The 21,694-nt window shown below is 40.4% G+C and overlaps 1 protein-coding gene across 4 annotated transcripts in view; it reads right to left on the bottom strand.

Annotated features, from left to right (window-relative positions):
• The window catches only part of ARHGAP26 (Rho GTPase activating protein 26), a 577,883-nt gene that overhangs the window by 398,649 nt on the left and 157,540 nt on the right, over nucleotides 1-21,694 (bottom strand). For all 4 annotated transcript variants that reach the window (XM_007473811.3, XM_007473809.3, XM_003339558.4 and 1 more), the window contains exons 2-3: nucleotides 3,401-3,496; nucleotides 808-869 (exon numbers count right to left, since the gene is read on the bottom strand). In XM_007473811.3, coding sequence (XP_007473873.1) covers nucleotides 808-869; nucleotides 3,401-3,496 — 158 coding nt within the window. The remainder of the gene's footprint in view (nucleotides 1-807; nucleotides 870-3,400; nucleotides 3,497-21,694) is intronic.

Raw genomic sequence — 21,694 nt, 5'->3', positions numbered from 1 at the left:
GCTAAAATCAATTAGCATATATTTTTAAAAATTCACAGATCCCATATCATAGCCCCCTTCTCTAGGATAAAATGCAAACTCCTCAGCTCAGCACTTAAAGTTATCTTTCACACTCAAGCTTCAGCCTACCATGCCAGATTTATTTTTCGACTACTCCCCCTTTCCACAGATTCATTTCCAGTCAAACTGGCTTATTTGCTGTTCCTTGAAGTCAGTGCAACATCCCCTGCCTCAGCCCTCACCATGGTCTTAGAATTCACAGCTTCATTCAAGGGTCTCAAAAAGAGTCCTACTAGGTGCCTTTTCCATTTCTCCTAATTTAATGTTTGCCCTCCTTCAAATTATCGTGTGTATACTGATCTCTTTATATGTTGGATCTCTTTCTTCTCCTCAGCTCCATCCCCTCATTCCAAGAAGTCACAGTTCTTAAAGTCAGGGACTGATTTTAATTTTTTAATTGTTTTTTTTTTTTGCATTCTAAGCACCTACTACCACATTAATAAATGATTGTTGCTCTGAAACACACTGTATTAGAATATTCTAGAATTGACACCATGAAACTAAGTGTATTTCATCTAAGTTTCATACTCAAATCAACAGAAAACCAGAAGTAAAGTCCTACTTTCCTAATACCCGCAGGTACACATCCATTCAACCAGCATTTCTTAAGCACCTACTATGTGCTACAAAGACCAAGGTGAAATTATTTCTAAGAACTTATGATCTCATGGGAGAGACAAGCTGCACAATTATCTGTCTCATACGAGAACGATATCGCCACGATATCATCACCCCAGTCATACCCACCATCCGTATCCGCTCATCTTCAAGATTCCTGAGAACAGTGGCAAACTCTTGCAAAGACCTTGCTGAAAAAGAAAGGAAGATGGGATGACAAGGAAGGAAATGAGTTTTCAACATTCTCTGCTATCCACTCCCTTTCTTTGTTCATTTATTCCCCCCAAGGGATCCTCCCTCCAACTGAGTCCAGAGGTCAAAAGCCAGTCCCTTCCCCAGGCTGATTTTTTTCTTAATCAGTGGCCATTAGAAATGATCTAGAAATGTATTTTTGTCCTGTGCAACAACCTTGTGGCCTTTTGTGGAGGATTTCCTCAAGGAAAAGATGTTACTATCCCCAGGAGTACAGGGACCTGGGAGTGGAGAAAGGAGGGGACCATGAGATCTCAGTGAGGAGGGGGTTCCTATGAAAGACATAAGAACACTAAGAAGTTGGCTGAAGAGAAGGCAGTTGTGCTTTGGAGTTCAAAGATTTCCTGCCCGGAAAATGACCTCCTCAACCCTTTGTTGTCAGCATCAGCTAATTCTAATGGTGTCAGGAACTTTGCCTTTTCCTTCAGCAATCACACCAACCAAGGAAACATCCCAATGAGGGAAGCCACACCACTGGCTGTCTCATGATACAGCCAGAGTCATTTCTATAACTCTACCCTTACCTCATTTCACACCTGGGAGAAATGAGATTCAAGAGTTTGAGGGGGATGGCTGGGTGGCTCAGTGGATGGAAAGCCAGGCCTAGAAACGGGAGGTTCTGGGTTCAAATCTGGCCTCAGATATTTCCTAGCTGTGTGATCCTGGGCAAGTCACTTCACCCAACCCACCCCCCACTGCCTAGTCCTTACCATTCTTCTTCCTTGGAACCAATACCTAGTATTGATTCTAAGACAGAAGGGAAGGGTTTAAAAAACAAAAACAAAAAAAATGTTTTTAAAGACTTTGAAAAAAAAAAGAAACCCAATAAATACATTATGGTACCATTGAATCAAAAATCTTTTTAGCAAGATTTTGTTTAGAGGCTCACATAATGCAATATGAGGACCTTCCTAGCCCCTGTAAAGCCACAGAGTAAAATGAATCAATGTATTAAACTGTGCCTTCACCAAAAAAAAAATATTTAAAAATTAAAAAAAAAAATAAGTTTGAGGGGCTTGTCCCAAAGTCACTCAGCAAGTTGCTAGGGGAGCTGCACCTTGAATCCAAGTTTCCCTTGGATCCGTGAAAGCTATATCCAGGACTTGATAGTCCTGGATGAATGCGCAGAATGCACAATAGAACCTCATCACTATCATCCATAAAGGACATATGCAGGTGGCTATACCTGTCCTAAAGGTCAATTTGCAGAACGGGGGGCTAATTTAACTAGAAATTTGAAGTTTCTTTACCTGGATTCTATAGTCTAGCCTTTGAAATGGGTTTTGTTGGGGTTTTTTTCTTTTCTCCCCCCATATTTTTTGTTCTTGGGTGAGAGCAATGATGTCACCCCAGAAAAATACCATTTCTTGGTTTTTCTATCCTTGTTCATCCAACCACTACAGTAATAACAGTAGCATTGGTAATAATAGGTAAAAAAACAATTTACATTTACTGTAAATAGAAGTAATCCTCATAACAATACTGTGAAGTGGGTATTCCATCGGAGACAGGTTCTGAATTCCTGTCCTGGCTTTGGAATCAAGCACTCGGGAAGCTAGGTCACACCCCCTCCCCGTTGTGAGCCAAGGCAGAAGCACAGGTGCTCTCCGGTGAGCCTATGGCCAAAGCGTCTCATTGAGCCACGTGCTTCGCCTCTCCTCCGCCTTCTCTGTCTACAGGTATTTCCTTTTATTTATTTTTTTAGCTCCCCTATAATCTCCAGGGCTGTGACTGAGCAGAGCCCGGAGGAAAAAAAGACAAACCACCGAACTCTCCAGGCTGAAGAGCCGTGAGCACGATCCCCCAGGTCCCGCTTTTGAGATACTCAAGGCTCAGCCCAATCAGGGGCCTGCTGACATGCTCCTCTGGACCCGTGACAGCTACAGGCAGCTGAGAGGCCTCCCAGTACAACAGAGAGCCGCCCTATGCCCTCCACAAGGAGTCTGATTTCCTGACTCATTGTTGTGTTGTGCTGGGAGGCCTCTCAGCTGCCTCTAGCTGTCATGGGTCCAAGAGACACTCGGATTCAAGTCTCCACTCTCCTGGCAGCTTGCTGAGTGACTTTGGGACGGACAAGTTCTTCTAATGGGATCTCATTTCTCTCTTGTATGAAATGAGATGGGGATTGGATTAGATCAAGGATATCAAACTCAAACAGAAAGGGATCCCTGCTGTCCACATACTGTCTTAGAAAAATACAAATTGAGGGCAACTGGATGGTGCTGAAAGGATGGTGGAGGTCCTGGGTTCAAATCTGGCCTCAGACACTTCCCAGCTGTGTGACCCTGGGCAAGTCACTTAACCCCCATTGCCTAATCCTTGTTGCCTTTCCACATTGGAATTAATACACACTATTCATTCTAAGGCAGAAGGTAAGGGTTTAAAAAGAACGTTTAAATATAAAATACAAGATTGGATCCCTAAAAAGAGCAAATCAACTCTTTTTAAGCTTTCCAGTTTCCCAACTTACCTATGCACATTTCATCATCTGTCTCTGCATCTCCTATGCATTGGAATTTAAATTCATTTAAGGAATCAGCAAATTTCCGCTTGGCAGAAGACAAATCTATCAAGAAAGAGAAGAAAAAGAAATATATTTATGAAGGGATGTTTCTTAACATTCTCATTTATCACAATAGGGACCTTCCCAAAGGGGGTTTTAGCTGTGAGTTTTTTACAAATTAGACACCTCAAACTTAGCATGTCCAAAATGGAACTCATTATATTCCCTTCTAACACTTCCACGCCTCCAAAATTCTCTGCCTCAGTTGAAAGCACCACCATCCTCTCAGTCAACCAAGCAGGTTAGCAACCTTGAGGTTATTCTCAACTCTCACTCCATATATAATCTGTTGCCACATCCTCTCTTGCTTCCTCTTCTCCCCACTTAAAACAGTCATCACACTGGTACACTAGTTGGGGCCCCTCCCTGTCACTTCTCATGTGGACTTAATAAGAGTCTACTTGGTAACTCTGCTTCCAATCTCTTCCATTTCCTACAGAATAATAATCCCACCAAAATGATCTTTCTAATGTCTGGCCGTGTCTCTCGATCACTTAAGAATCTTCAGTGCAACTTTATAAAATACAAACCTTTCAGACCAGCATTTAAAAGACTTTCATAGTTTAGCTCTAATCTACTTTTCCAGATTTATTTCATACCTTTTCCCCTCTCTGTTTTAGCTATCTAGACATAATTGCCATTTTCTGGATTTGGCATCCCATCCCATCTCCCACTTTGGAACCTTTATTCAGGCTGTGCCTCATGCCCGAATGCACCCTCTCCTTATCTCCACCAGAATTCTCAGCAGATTTCAGGCTGTGGCTATCATGTAGCATGGTAAAGACCACCTAAATCACTGTGGAGGCTCAGATGCCATAGACTATACAAAGTCTTTCTTGAGCCTCTAGCTGTTCACTCCTGAAACCTTGTACTTAAATTGTTTATACACTGTAATCCAAGCTCCCTAAGACGTTTGTTTCCCTGGGTGCTACAGTTAAGGTTCCTTGCCTGCTGAATTTGAACATTCCCCTAACTATTCTGCTAAGGACTATTACAACTAATGATCTGGCATGGTGTTGACCTTTAAAGTCCAACAAAATATTTTACATGCATTAGCGTATTAGATCCTCAGCCCTATAATGTAAGTAACACAAGAATATCACCCCTGCTTTGTGGATGAACAAAAGCAGGTGACTTGTTCCTGGTCCTCTGTTACTCAGTGGCAACACCAAGATTCCAAAGCAAGTTTTCTAACTCTAATAATAATGGTGGTTCAGACACTTCCTCGCTGTGTGACCCCGGGCAAATCACTATAAACCCCATGATTAGTCTTTATCATTTTATCACCAAAATACAGTATTGATTCCAAGACAGACGATAAGGATATTAATAATAATAATAATAATAATAACAACAACAATGGATCTTTCCACCCAATCTGCAAAAAAAAAAGGCAGAAAAAGCTCAGTTCATAAATGTGGTCAATTTGCTATTAAGCCTAGTGGCAGGTGACCTCACACCTTCTCTTCCTCCTGAAGTGTAAAACAGAAGCAACAGACCCCTAAGTGACCTCATTAAAAACAACAAAACAACATGGGACTCTTTCTTCCCTCCACGAGTGACTTCTCTAGGGAACTGGCAGATGTCAATTTAAACCATTTCCTCTGACCTGGAACTCCAGAGTTCCCCTTTGCCGAGAGGCGAACCAAGCGCCTGCAACCCACGAGGACCGTACGAGAGCATGCATGTACACATATGGTGTTTATAAAGTACTCGAGCTCCTTGTGGAAGATTAAAAAATAAGCTTCTATTTAATGCAGTAATAAAAACAAATGATCTTTCACAATGCCTTCACTTCTACTGGGAATCGGAAACCTCCCGAGCTAACGTGGAGCGACCTAAACTGACAGCTTGCTCAATACAGACTTTCCAAGCTCAATGCCATATGTGCCCCGTGCCGCCTTCCCGCAGAGGCCTCTAATGACTCCAATTGCCTGCTTGGCTTTTCTCTGGGGAGGAGGGGAAATGGCATTAGATTTAAATGCCTGAGATGGGGAAATGAGGCATGCCTGTCAGCAAAGTGTGCTTTTGGGGCTGCGAGCCCAGAGCATCACCCCCACCCCCCGAAAGGTGCCACAACCCTCGGGAGGCAATCCTCGGGGACTTCTTACTGCGCACCAATCCATTACTAGAAGAATGAGGCAGGGAGGCAGGGATGAATTCCTCTGTCCTGAGATGTCCGTAGTTATTCCCATGTTCTCTCCCACAAGATATTAGCATGTAGTTAATTAACTACTTATGGGTTATAACCCCCTAGAACATTATAAGCTCCCTAAACTTAGGGATTGTTTTGTTTTTGTCTGTAGGGACCTAGGATACTTTTTTGATTCTTTGAACAAAAAAGACACTTAATAAATGCCTGGTATTCAAATATTTGGCTAGGGTCTTCTTTACACTATGGATAGCCAACTGGCTCTGTGGACGGAGCACCAAGCCTGAAGTCAGAGCTGGGTTCAAATTCAGCCTTATAAACTATGTGGCTCTGGGCAAGTCACTTAACTTCTGGCTGTCTTGGTTTACTCATCTGTAAAATGAAGATAATAATAACATCTACTTTCTAAGGTTGTTGTGAAGAACAGATGAGATCATTATAAGTTGCCTGGTCCATGGTAGGTATTTAATAAATGCTTATCTCCTTTAGGATGCCCTTGATACATATTTAGATCATTCTCTCTTTTATGTGCACACATGTATTGGGAGGTGGGGAAGTTGGTAAGCTTATAGATTGGAATATATTAGTGATTGCTCAGAGGGTGGCTCAGTGAATTGGGAGTGTGTGAATATCTAGGGGATGGGACCTCCAATCCAGCCAATCTCTGAAAAGACTCAACATAGGAATCAGAGTCACATGTCTGAGCTGTCTGCAGAAGGGAAGAAAGTCCTTGTTGGCCAATGGAAGGATCCAGAGGAGGAGATTAGAAAGGCCAGTTCAGAAAGCTCCTGCTCTCTCTCCAGCCATCCTGGGAGCTCTTATCTTATAGAGAGGGAGAGAGGGAAGGAAGGAGGGAAAGAAAGAAGGAGGAAAGAGGGAGGGAGAGAGGGAGGGAGGGAGGGAGGGAGGCAGGGAGGGAGGGAGGAAGGGAGGAAGGAAGGAAGGAAGGAAGGAAGGAAGGAAGGAAGGAAGGAAGGAAGGAAGGAAGGAAGGAAGGAAGGAAGGAAGGAAGACACATGAAGACAAGAAATGGAATATGTTTTTGAAGGAAAAGCAAGGAGGCCAGTTGTCACTAGAGTAAGTAGAAGACAGACCATAAGGCATACGAAGACTGGAAAGCCAAGGAAAGTTGTGAGGGAATCTGAAGATAGAACAGAATTATATATTTGATGATGGTGGTGATAGGGAGTCAATAAAATTTACTGAGTAAAAGGAGGGAGTAACATAGTTAAGAACTGCACTTCAGAAAAATCAATATGAGAGCTGAGTAGAGGATAGACTGAAGTAGAAAGACACTTGGGTCAGGAAAAACAACCAGCAGTATTTCAAAGGAAAAATGATGAGGATATCAGAGGAACATCTTCAGGATGACTCCAAAAGTAGTCACAACAAAGATGATACTGAATCTTACCCTCTCTCCACAAGACTTCCAATTTCATTGGCTAAAATTTTTCTGTATTGAATATTTTTTGTTGCAAGTAGTTTAGAGAGTATTTTGCATTGGCATCTATTTAAAATGTTGTTCCTAAATTTTTAGGAATCAGTCATGTGATGATAATGATGAAGGCAATGTCTGCTACTGAAATATCCTTACAGGAAAGCCAAACTTCATCTTGGGTCAAGGTGGTTCACCAAAACCCCAAAGAAAAAGATGGGCAAATGAACCCTGGAAAAGCAACCAACATTTTTTTATTAAATCAGATCGTTATTGTCCTCATCAAAACACAAAAACTTAACTCAAGACAGAAGTTTGAGAACTTAATGGAGTCTCTCAAAACTCACTAAGCTAGGCTGAGATAATCACTCAGAAAATACAGCCAGCTCTTAGGACAAGTCACACCTGGAAAAGATGCATAAGGAAGTTGGAATTGTTGAAGAAAGATCTTGGGATCACAGCAGAGGCCATCTACAGCATGTAACCCAATGGTTTCATTTTATAGATGAGAACACTTGAGCTCAGGAGGACCTGACAGAAGACAGGATTCCAGCCAGAAACTCTGATTCTACACCTAAAACCATTTTCTACAGCCCCATAACTGATTGCAGAAAAGAGAATAAAAATGTAAGGCAGGAGGAAGGTGGAGAATCCTAATACCACCACCCCACCACCCAAAAAGAAAAACCACTTGAGTTGACCCATATGGTATTACATGCACTAGTTCTCACTTTATGGAAAATGTTTCCTGGAGTTTTTGTTTCACAATGGAAAGTCTGTAAGAAGGAAAGTAAAAGAAGATTCATTTCTCCACCTCTCCAGCTACTTCTTCTCTGCTTCCCCATCACAAGGGAAAAGAAAAACACAAACAAAAGCTCTCTAGTTGGACAATGGACCTCACCAAGCGATAAAGTGAAATGGAACCCAGGCCTGGGCAAGGGGCCAGAATCCTCCTGAAGAGCTAGGAGGCCAGGAGCACCTGCCAATGGGTACCCAGTATGAGAGAGGTAACAATGACGACTTTGTGAAGCCTTTTTACAGGGGACCCATTTAGTAGCATGCACAGTTTTCAACAGGGCCTGTCTGAAACAGATAGCCCTGTGTTTCAAAAAAGTTACCTCAATTTCTCTGTTCAGTAACACAGAGCACACACCTCTTTGTCACTACATAGCCAATGGGCTCTGGGTGGTTGACAGGGACATCAACTGCCCTGGATGGGCCAAGGTTAAAAGAAGCTTTCCTGGGTGTTGGGGGGATGGAGGAAAGGGTTCAATATTAAGATTCAAGCTATCTAAAACAACCATATAAAAGAAAAGCAAAGAATGGGGCAGTTGGGTAGCTCAGTGGATAAAGAGTCAGGCTTTGAATAGAGAGGACCTGGGTTCCAATCTGTTCTCAAGACACTTTCTAGTTGTCTTTTAATCATTTAAATGTCTAGTCCTTACCACTCTTCTGCCTTGGAATGGATTCCATGTTGGGGTGGGGAGAAAGGGAAAAGAAGCAATGGGGAAGGAGAAAGGGTTGGAGAAAGGAGAAAAGAAAGGCAATCTTGAAGCTTGGCTTCTGAAAAAGGACCCACCAAGCTGATCCACACTTCACAGAGAATTTTAAAAGCAGGATAAAGCATCCTACGAGAATGAACTTGTAAGAGCTTCTTTAAAATGAAACTGAATGCTGTGTAATTATAATATCTAACCTGACCCTAAAGAAAGGATGAGAAAATACACCTCCCTCTTTTCTTTGAAGACGTAGGAAGCTACAGATACGGGTCACTGCATAGAGTATCAGACACATCAGAAGTGTTCTTTCATTTTCCTTCCTAGCTATTCTCTCTTCCCTTCCCTCCTCCCTGGAATGGCTCACTGAGTAGCAGAGGGATGCATTTAGAAATGAAGATAATATAAAAACAAACCATATCAATAAAAAAAAAGGATTTTAAAAGCTTTATTAACCTCTCAAAAATAATAGCTAACAATTATTATCTCATTTTATCCACACAACACCCCTGGGAGGTAAGTGCTATTATTTACTTCTGTTTTACAGATGGGGAAACTGAGACAAATAGAGATTAAATGACCGGGTCAAAGTAGTTAGTGTGGGCTAGATTTTACTTCAGGTCTTCTCAACTTTCAACCTGGCACTCTATTCCCCTGTGCCTCCTAGAAATTAATTTTTTGCCATTAATTCTCTTATCAGTCAGGCCTGTTTGTGTTCACAGGAAATATCCCAAGCCATGTTTTCCCATTATGCAGATGAACTAGTAACTGGTTCCCAAGTCCCCACTCAACAGAGATGATCAGCCAGAGGGAGAGAAAAAGAGTGTAAAATTTCTGCTTTCTGGGTTTGACTTTGGTATCCAAACGGCAGTTTCCCCGCCCCCCCCAAAAAAACAACAACCCCAAAACCTCCAGTCACTCACCCACCACTTTGAAAGTCCAGAACAGAGTCACAACTCCCCTAAAATGCAAACTAGGGGGGTTAGAGGGAGATTTGGGGTATGGGGAGAATGACTGGGCAGGGCTGGGAAGAGGAGAGGTGGGAACACGGGAGAGTGAAGGTCAGGGTTGGAAAAGGAAATGGGAAATCTGATTCACTACCTAATTGTCATACGTAGTTTATTTTGCTTGAGCTTTTGTGGTGTTTTTGGACTGGATCTATCATTTCATTGGTACATCACACTACCTAAAAGGAAACTCCCTCTATCAAGTGTCTCTGACAAAGACCTCCTTTCTCAAATATATAAAAAAATTGAATCAAATTTATAATACAGGGAATCCTTCAATTGACAAATTGTGAAAGGATATGAGCAAACAATTCTCAGATGAAGAAATTAAAACTATCTTTATTCATATGAAAAAATGGTACAAATCACTATTAAAGAAATGCAAATTTAAAAAACTCTGAAGTGCCACCTCACACCTAACTGATTAATATGACAGAAAAGGAAAATGATACATCTTGGAGGAGATTGTGGACAAATTAAGTCACTAATATACTGTTGGTGGAACCATAAACTAACATAACCATTCTGGAGAGCAATTTGGAACCTTACCCAAAGGGTCATAAAACTGTGCTTATTCTTTGACCCAGCAATACCACTACTAGGTCTGTATCCCAGAGATGGAAGATAGCAGAAGGGCACCAATGTGTAAAAAAATATTTATAGTAGCTCTCTTTGTGGTGGCAAAAACCTGTAAACTAAAGGGATGTCCATCAATTGAAGAATGGCTAAACAAATTACAGTACATAATTATAATGGAATACTATATCATCTTGCCTGTCAACCTGGGGAAAAGGAGCAAGAGGAAAGGAGAGAACACAGATCACAAAATATCAGAAAGACAATTATTGAAAATTGTTCTGGGGCAGCTGGGTGGCTCAGTGGAAAGAGCACCAGGCCTAGAGACAGGAGGTCCTAGGTTTAAATCTGGCCTCAGACACTTTCTAGCTGTATGACTCTGGAAAAAAAAAATCACATACCCACCCACCACCACCCCCCCATTGCCTTGCCCTTACCACTTGCAACCAATACACAGTATTAATTCTAAGATGAAAGGTATTTGTACAGCAAAGGAAACTACTGAATGCTGGAGGGGATGTGGCAAAATTGGGACATTAATGCATTGCTGGAGTTGTGAACTGATCAAACCATTCTGTATGGCAATTAGGGCTTTAAATGACTGTCTGCCCTTTGATCCAACCATAGCACTGCTGGGTTTGTACCCCAAAGAGATAATAAGGAAAAAGACTTGCACAAGAATATTCATAGCTACGCTCTTTGTGGTGGCAAAAAATTGGAAAATGAGGGGATGCCCTTCAATTGGGGAATGGCTGAACAAATTGTGGTATATGGTGGTGATGGAATACTATTGTGCTCAAAGGAATAATAAAGTGGAGGAATTCCATGGAGACTGGAACAACCTCCAGGAATTGATGCAGAGTGAAAGGAGCAGAACCAGGAGAACATTGTACACAGAAACTGATACACTGTGGTACAACCTAATGTAATGGACTTCTCCATTAGTGGCAATGCAGTGATCCTGAACAACTAGGAGGAATCTACGAGAAAAACCACTATCCACATCCACAGGAAACACTGTGGGAGTAAAAATGCCAAAAAAAACAACTGCTTGAATACATGGGTTGAAGGCATATTGTTGGGGATGTAGACTCTAAATGAACATCCTAGTGTAAACAACAACATGGAAATAGGTTCTGATCAAGGACACATGTAATACCCAATGAAATTGCGTGTTAGATGTGGGAAGAGTGAGTGGAGGGGAGGGAGGGAAATAATGTGACTATTGTAACCAAGGAATAATGTTCTAAATTGACTAAATAAATTTATTCAAATGGAAAAAAATAAAGATAATAAGTAAAGAAAAAAGGGAAAAAATTTAAAAAATAAAATTATTCAAAGGTATTTTATTTTCCTAATTATATGGCAATGCAACGATCCAGAAGAACTCTGAGGGATTTACAAGAAAGAACACTATCCACATCCAGAGGAAGAACTGTGGGAGTAGAAACACAAAAGAAAAACAACTGTTTGATTACATGGGTCAATGGGGATATGATTAGGGATATAGGCTCTAAACGATCACCCTAGTGATAATATGTATATAATGATAGTAATAATATGGAAATAGGTCTCGATCAATGACACATGTAAAATCCAGTGGAATTGTGTGTTAGCTATGAGAGTACAGTGGGGGGAGGGGAGAGAAAGAGCATGAATCATGTAACCATGGAAGAATATTCTAAATCAATTAATTAAATAAATTTTTCAAATTAAAAAGAAAAAAATGAAAGGTAAGGGTTTTGAGAAGAGGGAAAGAGAAGGGAGGGGGAAATTATACCAACAGGTAACCTGGAAAAAATAAAAATAAAAATCTTTTTTTAAAAAAAGGTGAAGTGACTTTCCCAGGATCACAAAGTCAATTATTTGTCAGAGGTTAGGTCTCCCTAAGTCCAAAGCCAGCCCTTTCTATGTCATATTAGTCCATGTATGATGTATAACAGGGTATATAATTAACATATACACATAACCTATGAGTCATAATTGGGGCTATGTTTCTAGGGTATTTTTTTTCTTTTTTTAAATCCTTACCTTCTATCTTAATATTAAGTCTAAGACAGAAGACTGGCAAAGGCTAGGCAATTGGGGTTAAGTGACTTGCCCAAGATCACACAACTAGTAAGAATCAAAGGTCAAATTTGAACCCAGATCCTCCCAGGTCTGGTGCCCTATCCACTGTGCCACCTACATAACCCTTGTGTGTATATATATATATATTTTTTTAATTATTTAATCTAATTTTTGTAGTTACATACCAAAACAATTTTTGACAATTCTTTTCTGACATTTTAAATTTCTAATCTTCTCCTTCCCTACTCTCTTAGGTAGTAAATAGTCTAATATAGATTATTCCTATAAATTCATGTAATACATATTTCTATATTGTTCATATTGTGAAAGAAGACACATATCACACACAAAACCTTATGAAGGAAATAAAGTGGAAGATTGCATGCTCTGATCTGCACTCAGACTCTAACAGTTTCTTCTTTGGCTATTAATAGTGTTTTTATCATGAGACCCTTATGGTTATATTGGAAACTAGCTTGGCTAATAAGAGTTTAGTTCTTCACAGTTGATCATCGTATAACATTTCTGTTCCTAGATACATTGTTCTCTAGGTTCTGCTCATTTCACTTTGCACCACTTCATCTAAGTCTTTTCAGGTTTTTTAACTAATCCTGTTCAGTGTTTTTTAAGGTACAACAGTATTCCATTACAACCGCATGCCACAGTTTGTTCATCCATTCCCCCAAGTGATGGACAAACCCTCACTTTCCCATGCTTTGTCACTACAAAAAGAGACTCTAAAATTTTTCGTAAAAGTAGGTCCTTTTCCCTTACCTCTGATACTTTGGCAATACAGACCCAGTTGTGGTATTTCTGGGTCAAAGGATGCATAGTTTTATGACCCTTTGAGTGTGGTTCCATATTGCTCTCCAGAACTCAGTTCAGTTGTCTCAATTTTCCTGCTCCAGCTCCAGTGTTTTCCCTCCAAGATTTGTTGTTTTCCTTTTTGTTCATGTCAGCCAATCTGATAGGTGTGAGGAAGTAGCTCAGAGTTGTTTTAATTTGCATATCTCTAATTAATAGTGATTTGGAGCATTTATTTATATGACTAAAAATAGTTTTAATTTCTTCTTCTGAAAACTGCCTGTTCATATCCTTTGACCATTTATCAATTGAGGAATGCTTTGTATTCTTATCTTACTTTCAGAGATTTTGCCAATTAGATAGCCTTTTTAAGATCTACTCTGATTGAGGGGGTGGGGAGGGGAATGTCAGGAAATCTGATTGCCATAAGCCTATCCGAAGCCATCTTCTGTTCCAAGACTTCAACTGGCATGCCCACGCAATCAGCAACTTTGTTTGGGGAATACAGCATATTTTCCTTTTCACACCCATGGAGGATTAGTGATATCCTGAATATATTATGTGCCTCTGAACCCAGTCAGGACAGATCTGTTCCAATTATCATTCACTCTGATGTTCAGAGAAATCCAAGAGTCACATTCCACCGCAGAGAAAGGGAAAGGAGAGGCTGGTTAAAGTGCTGGGAGCAGGCCAAGTTCTCTGGCATCTCACTCCTATAACCAACTTCATACCCAAGCACACAGAAAGGGGAGCCAAGTGGAGTCAATAATATTTACTCTGTAGAAACATCTGTTGCTAGGAAGGCAGAAGCCGAGCCAGGGCCAAGATAAGATGTTAATTACCAGCATCTGGGATGTGCATCTGTTTCCCCAAAATCAATAGCCTCTACCTTTTTGGACAGAGAGACCAGAGAGAGTCAATGAGGGATTCTGGAAGGACCTAGAAGTCTAGGCCTCTGGGTTTTATTTTTAGGTAGTTCTTTTTCTTCGCAATTTAATTTCTCCCATAGAAAACTGGGAATAACAGAGCTAATTGAAATCAAGCCATGTATTTTTGCTGGAATAGAAAGTTTAATGTAGTAAAAACCAACAAATATTAGTGATATATTTAGACCCTAGCTGAATTTTACCTAACTTTTTACCAAGAAAACCTAAATCAAAATTATCTTCATCTTCTTCATTTTTGAGAGAATTTAAAACCTCCAACATGAAGGGGAGAGAAAACTCCCAGGACTATTTCTAGCATTTCCCCAACAATCTAAAGTATTTTTATTTCATTCTCATTCACAAATCCATGAAATCCCCTACTCAATAAGTCACATCTTCTTTTCTGCACCAGATTAGAGGGGTACCTAAGGACTTCCAATGATTTGCTAAAAATCACAAAGATATGATTTGAATGCAGGTCCCCTGACTCCTTTCCATTGTATCATGTTTGCCTCATCCTCCCAGTCACAAGTTTGTCACCATAGAGGTACAGTTCTTAACATTTTCGTATTATGGGCCTTTGGAATAGTCTGGTGAAATCTGTACACACTCTTCTCAGAAGGCTTTGAAATGCATAAAATAAAATACATAAAGACTACAAAAGAAGTCCATTATATTGATGAACAATAGCCAGGTTGTTGTTTTTTTTCATTCTCTCAGGTTAGGAATCCATGCCTTGGAGTCATCTTTGATACTCCTCTGTCCACATTCTCTATTATTAGAACCATCATGCTTCTACCTCCACTCCACTGGTAACTGGGACTCCCCCAGCTTGGACAGATCAGCTTTTGCTGTAGTTTGCTGCAGTCTCCCCAGCACAGCAGGTACCATCACCCTTTCCAGCTCTCCTTTAGGAGATCTTTCCCCTCCTGGAATGTCAGTTCCCTGAGGTCAGAGACCCCCCTGTTTTGGGGTATTTGTTATCTCCCATATAGTAAGTACATATATTAAGTTATCTATCTCATCTGCCCATGCCTCAATTTACTTACTGTCAATGCCTTTTGAGACCACCCACCACACAAAGCATCTCTCACATCTAATCCTACCTTTCCACTCACATCCATCCAAGGACAGGCATCATGACCTTTCACCAGAACCCACCAGGAGAACCTCTGGTCCTTTGTTGCTCCAATTTACCTTCCATGAAAGGTAACAAAATAGTCTTCCTTAAGGCACAAAAGTCGTGTCGTTTCCTAGCTCAAAAAACTTCAGGAACTCCCTATTGCATTGGCATGTAACATCTTCTACATTTCAGCTCTAATGGATGTTTCCAGACTTGTTTCACATTTCTCTCCTTTCATATAACTGTTTCAGCCAAACTGATACACGAGTTATACTCTGAAATCAATAGTCTATCTCCCATTTTTCTTTCAGCCATAATGCTAAAAGCTCCCTGATGATCTGGTTCCCAGGAGCCCACCTGTGCTTACAAAGACAGTTCTGAAATATATTCTTTCCTGACCTCCCTTAAAATCATTTGCTTCCTTCAAGGCTGAGCTCAGATGGACTCTCATTCCTTGAAGTCTTCACTAATTTCTCTTTCTTTCACTCCCCCCTCTTTAAATCACTTTGAATCACATTTTCCTACAGAGATACTGTATCTCTCCCAATCCCCTTTCTTGAAAAGACATTTAATTGTATCCCTCGTGCCTATAACAGTGCCTTAAAATGAGGAGGTCCTGGAAAATATTTTTAAATAGAGAGCAATCCAAATGGGTATGTCCATGTTGCAAGACCCAAGTACCAGCTCTTACAATGTAGGTCAGCCTACACAGAAGAATGTAGAAGAGGATGGGGCCTCTCCCTTCTCTAATTATAATCACTGCTTCCACCCCACAATCTAATGCTCTGGCTTCATCCCAATCTGCATTGTTCTCTAATTGTTTAGTATATGTGAAATTCCTCTCCCAAATAGCTGCTTAAAGGTTAGTCTGAGTAATCTATAGAAGGTCCCTCCCAAACCTGACATTTTCATGTTTTACAACCATGTCTGAAATCAAACAGAAAAAAGACATAATAATAGACATAGAGATGGGGGGGACCTGCAAAGTGACTCAGTGGATTGAGAGCCAGGCCTAGAGATGGAAGAGCTTGGGTTCAAATCTGGCCTCTGACACTTTCTAGCTGTGTGACCCTGGGAAAGTCACTTAAGCCCCACTGCCTAGCCCTTACCACTCTTCTGCCTTAGTTAGAACTTCTGCCTTAGAAACGCAGTATTGCTGCTAAGACAGATGGTAACGGTTTAATATATGTAAATAAATACCCAAACATCCAAATAAACCTATGCTCTCATCACAAGGATGCTCCCTCCATCAATGCTGATTGCAATCCATCTTGTTAAACTCTTCCATGATCCACCCACAAGTTCTCATCTCTGAGGGCTCACCTAGTGTACTGAGCAGCTTTCTTGATTTCTCTTGATTGTGTGTGTGTATGAAAAATGCAAGCTATTTGCTCCATGACTAGCCCATTTTCTCTTTTTATCATAATTTCCCCAACAACAGCTTTTAAATATTGCATTTAAATAATCTTTAAATGATTTAATTTACTTTTAATTTGATAATAATCTAAACTAAATTATTAAGTAATCATTTAAAATAATAATTATTCTTTTTTCCTCAAAGCTGCCTGTTGTTTATACAAAGTGTCTCAAAAGTCCTGTAGATATTGCAGCCCACTCATGCCCACCCCTGTGGAACATTTGCTTTAATTCTCAGGAGAAGTTAGTGTTCCACAGCTCCTAAATGATGATAAATAGGAAGCTATCTTTAAAATGTGGCTGGAAGGTAGGTAGGCAGATAGACAGATAATCTTTTGTATTTCCTATGCCCACAGCACAGAGCTATATAAATAACAGCTACTCACTGCATACTTGCTGAATTCTTGAACTGATTTAATGACCCCCTGAGCTATGACCACAAGTCCACTTACAGCCAGCATTTGGGAAATAAATACATCCTAATCACTGACCAAAAACCAGGGGCAAACACTTACCCCTTAGCTTAAAACAGCCCTGGGGGACAGCTGGGTGGCACTGTGGATTGAGAACCTGGCAAATTTGGCCTTAGACACTTCCTAGCTGGGTGACCCTGGGCAAGTCACTTAACCCCCACTGCCTAGCCCTGACTGCTCTTCTACCTTGGAACCAAAACACACTATTCATTCTAAGACGGAAGGTAAGAGTTTAAAATAAAGAATCTCTCTTCTTAGGGAGCTTTTGTTTAATCCACTGGGGATCTGCTCCCTAAGAGCCTGACTGTGCTTACAAACCCAGTCAATTCCTTAACTTCATCCCAAGATGGCAGGTGTTGATGCACCTCAGGAAGGACTGAGGGATTTCTTGTTGATTTGAACCCAGCCCTTCTATTTCCAAATTCAGAATTCTTTCCATTGCACCAGCTGTCCCCTACCCCTTGTTTGTAATTCAGCTTGATTTCTAGCTTAAAAACATCAGGAAAGGGTATGTATTTCTTGCTGACCATTTTAGCTAATCGGATGGCTGTGAGATAATATCTCAGAATTGCTTTGGTCTGAAGTAAAGATTATTTCATTCTTTGTACTTAAAGCCCCTGCACCTAGCACAGTGCCCGGCATAATGTAGGTGCTTCATAAATATTTGTTCAATTGATTAACTCAAGAAGAGGCTGTTGCTACCTTTAATTATCATAAGATCCTGGAGGGTAGAAGTCCCAGTAACAGAAACTCCAATCCCAGGATCAAACTCTCATATCTGTTGATATTTGTGGTCCGAAATCACCCCTCTTCACTCAAATAAAAATCCCCATTCCCAGCTACCACAGGCCTTCTCTCATCCCTATCTAGCTTCTCCCTAGTTCCTATCCTCAACTTCCTTTCTCTTCTACAATGGCTTTGTACTCCCACATACTCCCTTGGACCTCCACTCACATACTTTTCTTCTTTTATTCAGGGAAACCTGGCTTCCCTCTAGAAAATACTCCATCCCTGGAGACTCTGTCCAGTAATATCTATTTCTTCTCTCATATATACTGAAATTCCGGGTAGATTCCTTGCCACTCATTCTTCCCAACGCTCCCTGTGCCTCCCCAACTCAGCAACTTCTCCTTTGAAGCTCAATCCATCTGTGAGAATCAACCAGGCCAAATCCTTGCTACAGTCATCCTCTCTCCTCCAAGTCACTCTCCCTCATGGGGACAAGGGGAGGCAAGAGAGGGAGACACAGTGAGCTTGGCTACCAGGCTCACCAGCTTTCCTTTTCATCCCAAAATCTGCTTACATGCCTTCAAAGATATCTCCAAATACTCTGGCCTCCCAGCTCAACAACCATAACCTCTACCACAGCCACCCACAGAGACGGTTGGGCTTTGAAAGTTGTCATCATCCATAATTGTTCTACTTCAGCTGTCTCACTCTGAATTTTCTCTCCACTCATAATCTGTTGTGGTTCTATAACCACCTTCTTCTCATTCCTCCTCAATTTGTTCCTCATCCTCTCCATCCTTCCCTCTTCTCCGGAGTCACTGCCCTAGCTCCACTCCTTTTTAAAGAATCCAATGGGAAGAGTTTATTTTCTGAACTTGAATCCATTGCCCCCTTGTCCTGTGGAAACTCACTCCTAGCCATATCACAATGGAAGTGGGTCACTCCCACTATCTAACTTGTTCTACTAGATTTTAAGAACTGCTGAATGCAATTGGAAAAATAATTGTTCATGGATAGGCCAAGCCAATCTAATAAAATGACAATTCTACCAGAAAAATACTGAACGCAATAACAGTAATACCATACAATGATCAACTATGAATGACTCGGCAATACAGCAATCCAAGACATATGAAAAATGCTATCCACCCCCAGAGAAAGAACTGATAGAATCTGAATGCTGACCAAAGTATACTTTTTTCACTTTTCTCTATTTTTCTTAGGATTTTTTTGGTCTCTATTTTCTTTCACAACATGACTAATATGGAAATATGCTTTGCATGATTGCACATGCATAATCCAAATCAAAATGCGTGCCTTCTCAGTAAGGAAGGTGAGGAAGGAGGGAGAGAGAGAGTTTAGAATGCAAATTTGTTAAATAGAATCTTTTGTCGTTACATATAATTGAGGGAAAAAATAAAATACTTGAGAAAGAAAAAGGTAACATTCAAGCTGAGCCTTGAAAGGGGGTGAATGAGATCCAGGAGGGCGAGGAGAGAAAGAAAGCAAGACAATCATTGTCACTGTCTCAAAAGAGATTTGCCTTGTCAAATTTATTTTTATTCATAAAATAAAATCATTCTGAATAAGTTCTTTCATTACCCGCAGCAACTGCTGACCAAATGCCAACAACAATCAGATAGGCTCATGAATCCTGAGAGGGACAAGCACCTCAGACCACCAGGCTTGCTCCCAGCCCACCTCTCACAACCATCCTATAGGACAGCAGCTCTTGCAGAGAAGGGCCTGGCCATTCCCACCTACTGTGAACCCATCTGCTACCCACTGGGCACATAAACCAGCTTAAATGAAGCACCAAAGCTCCCTGAGGGAAATATAGGAGGCAGCAAGTGCCCGGTGAGTCAAAAAAAAAAAAAGTTGTAGAATGCCAATTAGACCAAGATGACTGGTGCACAACAGTGTTTTCTTAATTTATGTCATATGATATTTTTTTCTGCTTCATTAACAATTATATTCTATAACTACAATAAATCTTTCCTCAAAATCTCTATACCTATATGCCTATTTATAAAATATATAATATATAAGTATATACAAAAACCCATATACCTATAACCCTCTCAGCAAAGTATTTCATTTCCTACTTTATTGAGCAAACTGAGTCTACCTGATGTGAGCTCTTTCTTCTCTCCTATTTAGCCATCTGAAAAATCCCCTCTATGCTAGAATTTCTTAACTTGGGGTCTATGAAAATATTTAACGTAATTTTGATACCTGTATTTGTAATATAATTGGCTTCCTTTATAATCCTATATATTTTATTTTATGCCTAACTTTTTCTGAGAAGCAGCCCATTTGCACCACCAGATTGGCAAGGGGCCTATGACATAAGAAAAAGTTATAAAGCCCCTGCTCGACCTTTTTTGCTCTGGTCTCCAAGAAGAGGTGGCCCTTCTCCTTGCCAAGGCTAACTCCTCTACTTCTATCCTTGAACCCATTCCCTCTCCTGTCTTGCTGAAACTTGTTCTAATCAAGTATCCCTATCCCATATCCACTCACCCCTACCCCCACCCCCACCCCCACTCTTCAGTCTCTTGATCTACTGGCATTTTTCCTGTTTCCTACAAGCTCACTCTATTGCACATCTTTTAAAAATTGTGATCTGATGAAAACATAACTTATCACTTGCTTATTTGGGTATATGTTTTGAGGTTTGAATTTTACAAGATTATTCACTTACAAAAATGAATAATATGAAAATATGTTGTATAGGAAAAAACATAAAAAAAATTTTTTATCGTGATCTTAACCCTGTCATTTGTTCATGTTACCCTTCTTCTCTTCTTCCTTTCATAGTCATAGTCCTAGAGTTATCTACACTCAGTGGCCTTTTCTCAGTCCATAATTTATGCATCCTCCCTGAAGCTTTTGATACTAGTAGTGCCCATTCCCTGCTCTTTGGATACTGCTTCCTCCCTTCTGTTTCTCTGACACCACTTTCTCCCAGTTCTCTTCGGCTAATCTAAGCACTCCTCAATCTTCTTTGCTAAATCATCTCCCATCTCCCATCTCCTGTACCCTAATAATGAGGTGTTCTCTTAAAGTTTATGTCTTAGGCCCTCTTCTCTCTTAATAATCTTATTCCCTGCTCTCCACCTCCAGAGAAAGAACTGTTGGAGTCAGATGGGTGCAGATCAAAGCATATCAGTGTATTTATGATTTTATTTGGGGGGTTTTATAGATGAGTGTACTCTAACAACAATGACCAGTATGGAAGTGTTTTTATGATAATAAAAATTTTTTTAATTTTCAGAAATCTCATTCTCCCCCATAGATTTAATTATCACTATATAAATGATTCTCAGAGAGTACTCATTTCTCTCCTTCATTTTAATTCCACATGACCAACTGACTAGTGGACATCCCCACTTGGCTATCCCATAGAAATCTCAAACATGGCAAGTCCAAACTGGAATTCCATTAAATTAGGACTTTCCTAATTCTAATTTCCCTATTTGTATAGAAGGTACTTCTGTTCCCTCCACTCACACCCTGCAGTAGCCTCGTAGACTTATTTTTTTTAAACTGAGCTTACATTATTCAGCAAAAGATTGGAAAATGAGGGGGTACCCTCCAATTAGAGAATGGCTGAACAAATTGTGGTATATGTTGGTGATGGAATACTCTTGTGCTCAAAGGAATAATAAAGTGGAGGAATTCCATGGGAACTGGAACAACCTCCAGGAATTGATGCAGAGTGAGAGGAGCAGAACCAGGAGAACATTGTACACAGAGACTGATACACTGTGGTACAATCTAATGTAATGAACTTCTCCATTAGTGGCAATGCAATGACCCTGAACAACTAGGAGGAATCTATGAGAAAAACCACTATCCACATCCACAGGAAACACTGTGGGAGTAAAAACATCAAAGAAAAACAACTGCTTGAATACATGGGTTGAAGGCATATTGTTGGGGATGTAGACTCTAAATGAACATCCTAGTGTAAACAACAACATGCAAATGGGTT

Source organism: Monodelphis domestica, chromosome 1 (genome assembly GCF_027887165.1).
Source record: "Monodelphis domestica isolate mMonDom1 chromosome 1, mMonDom1.pri, whole genome shotgun sequence".
In the NCBI taxonomy this organism is placed as follows: Eukaryota; Metazoa; Chordata; class Mammalia; order Didelphimorphia; family Didelphidae; genus Monodelphis; species Monodelphis domestica.
This window is presented reverse-complemented; position numbering and strand designations above follow the sequence as displayed.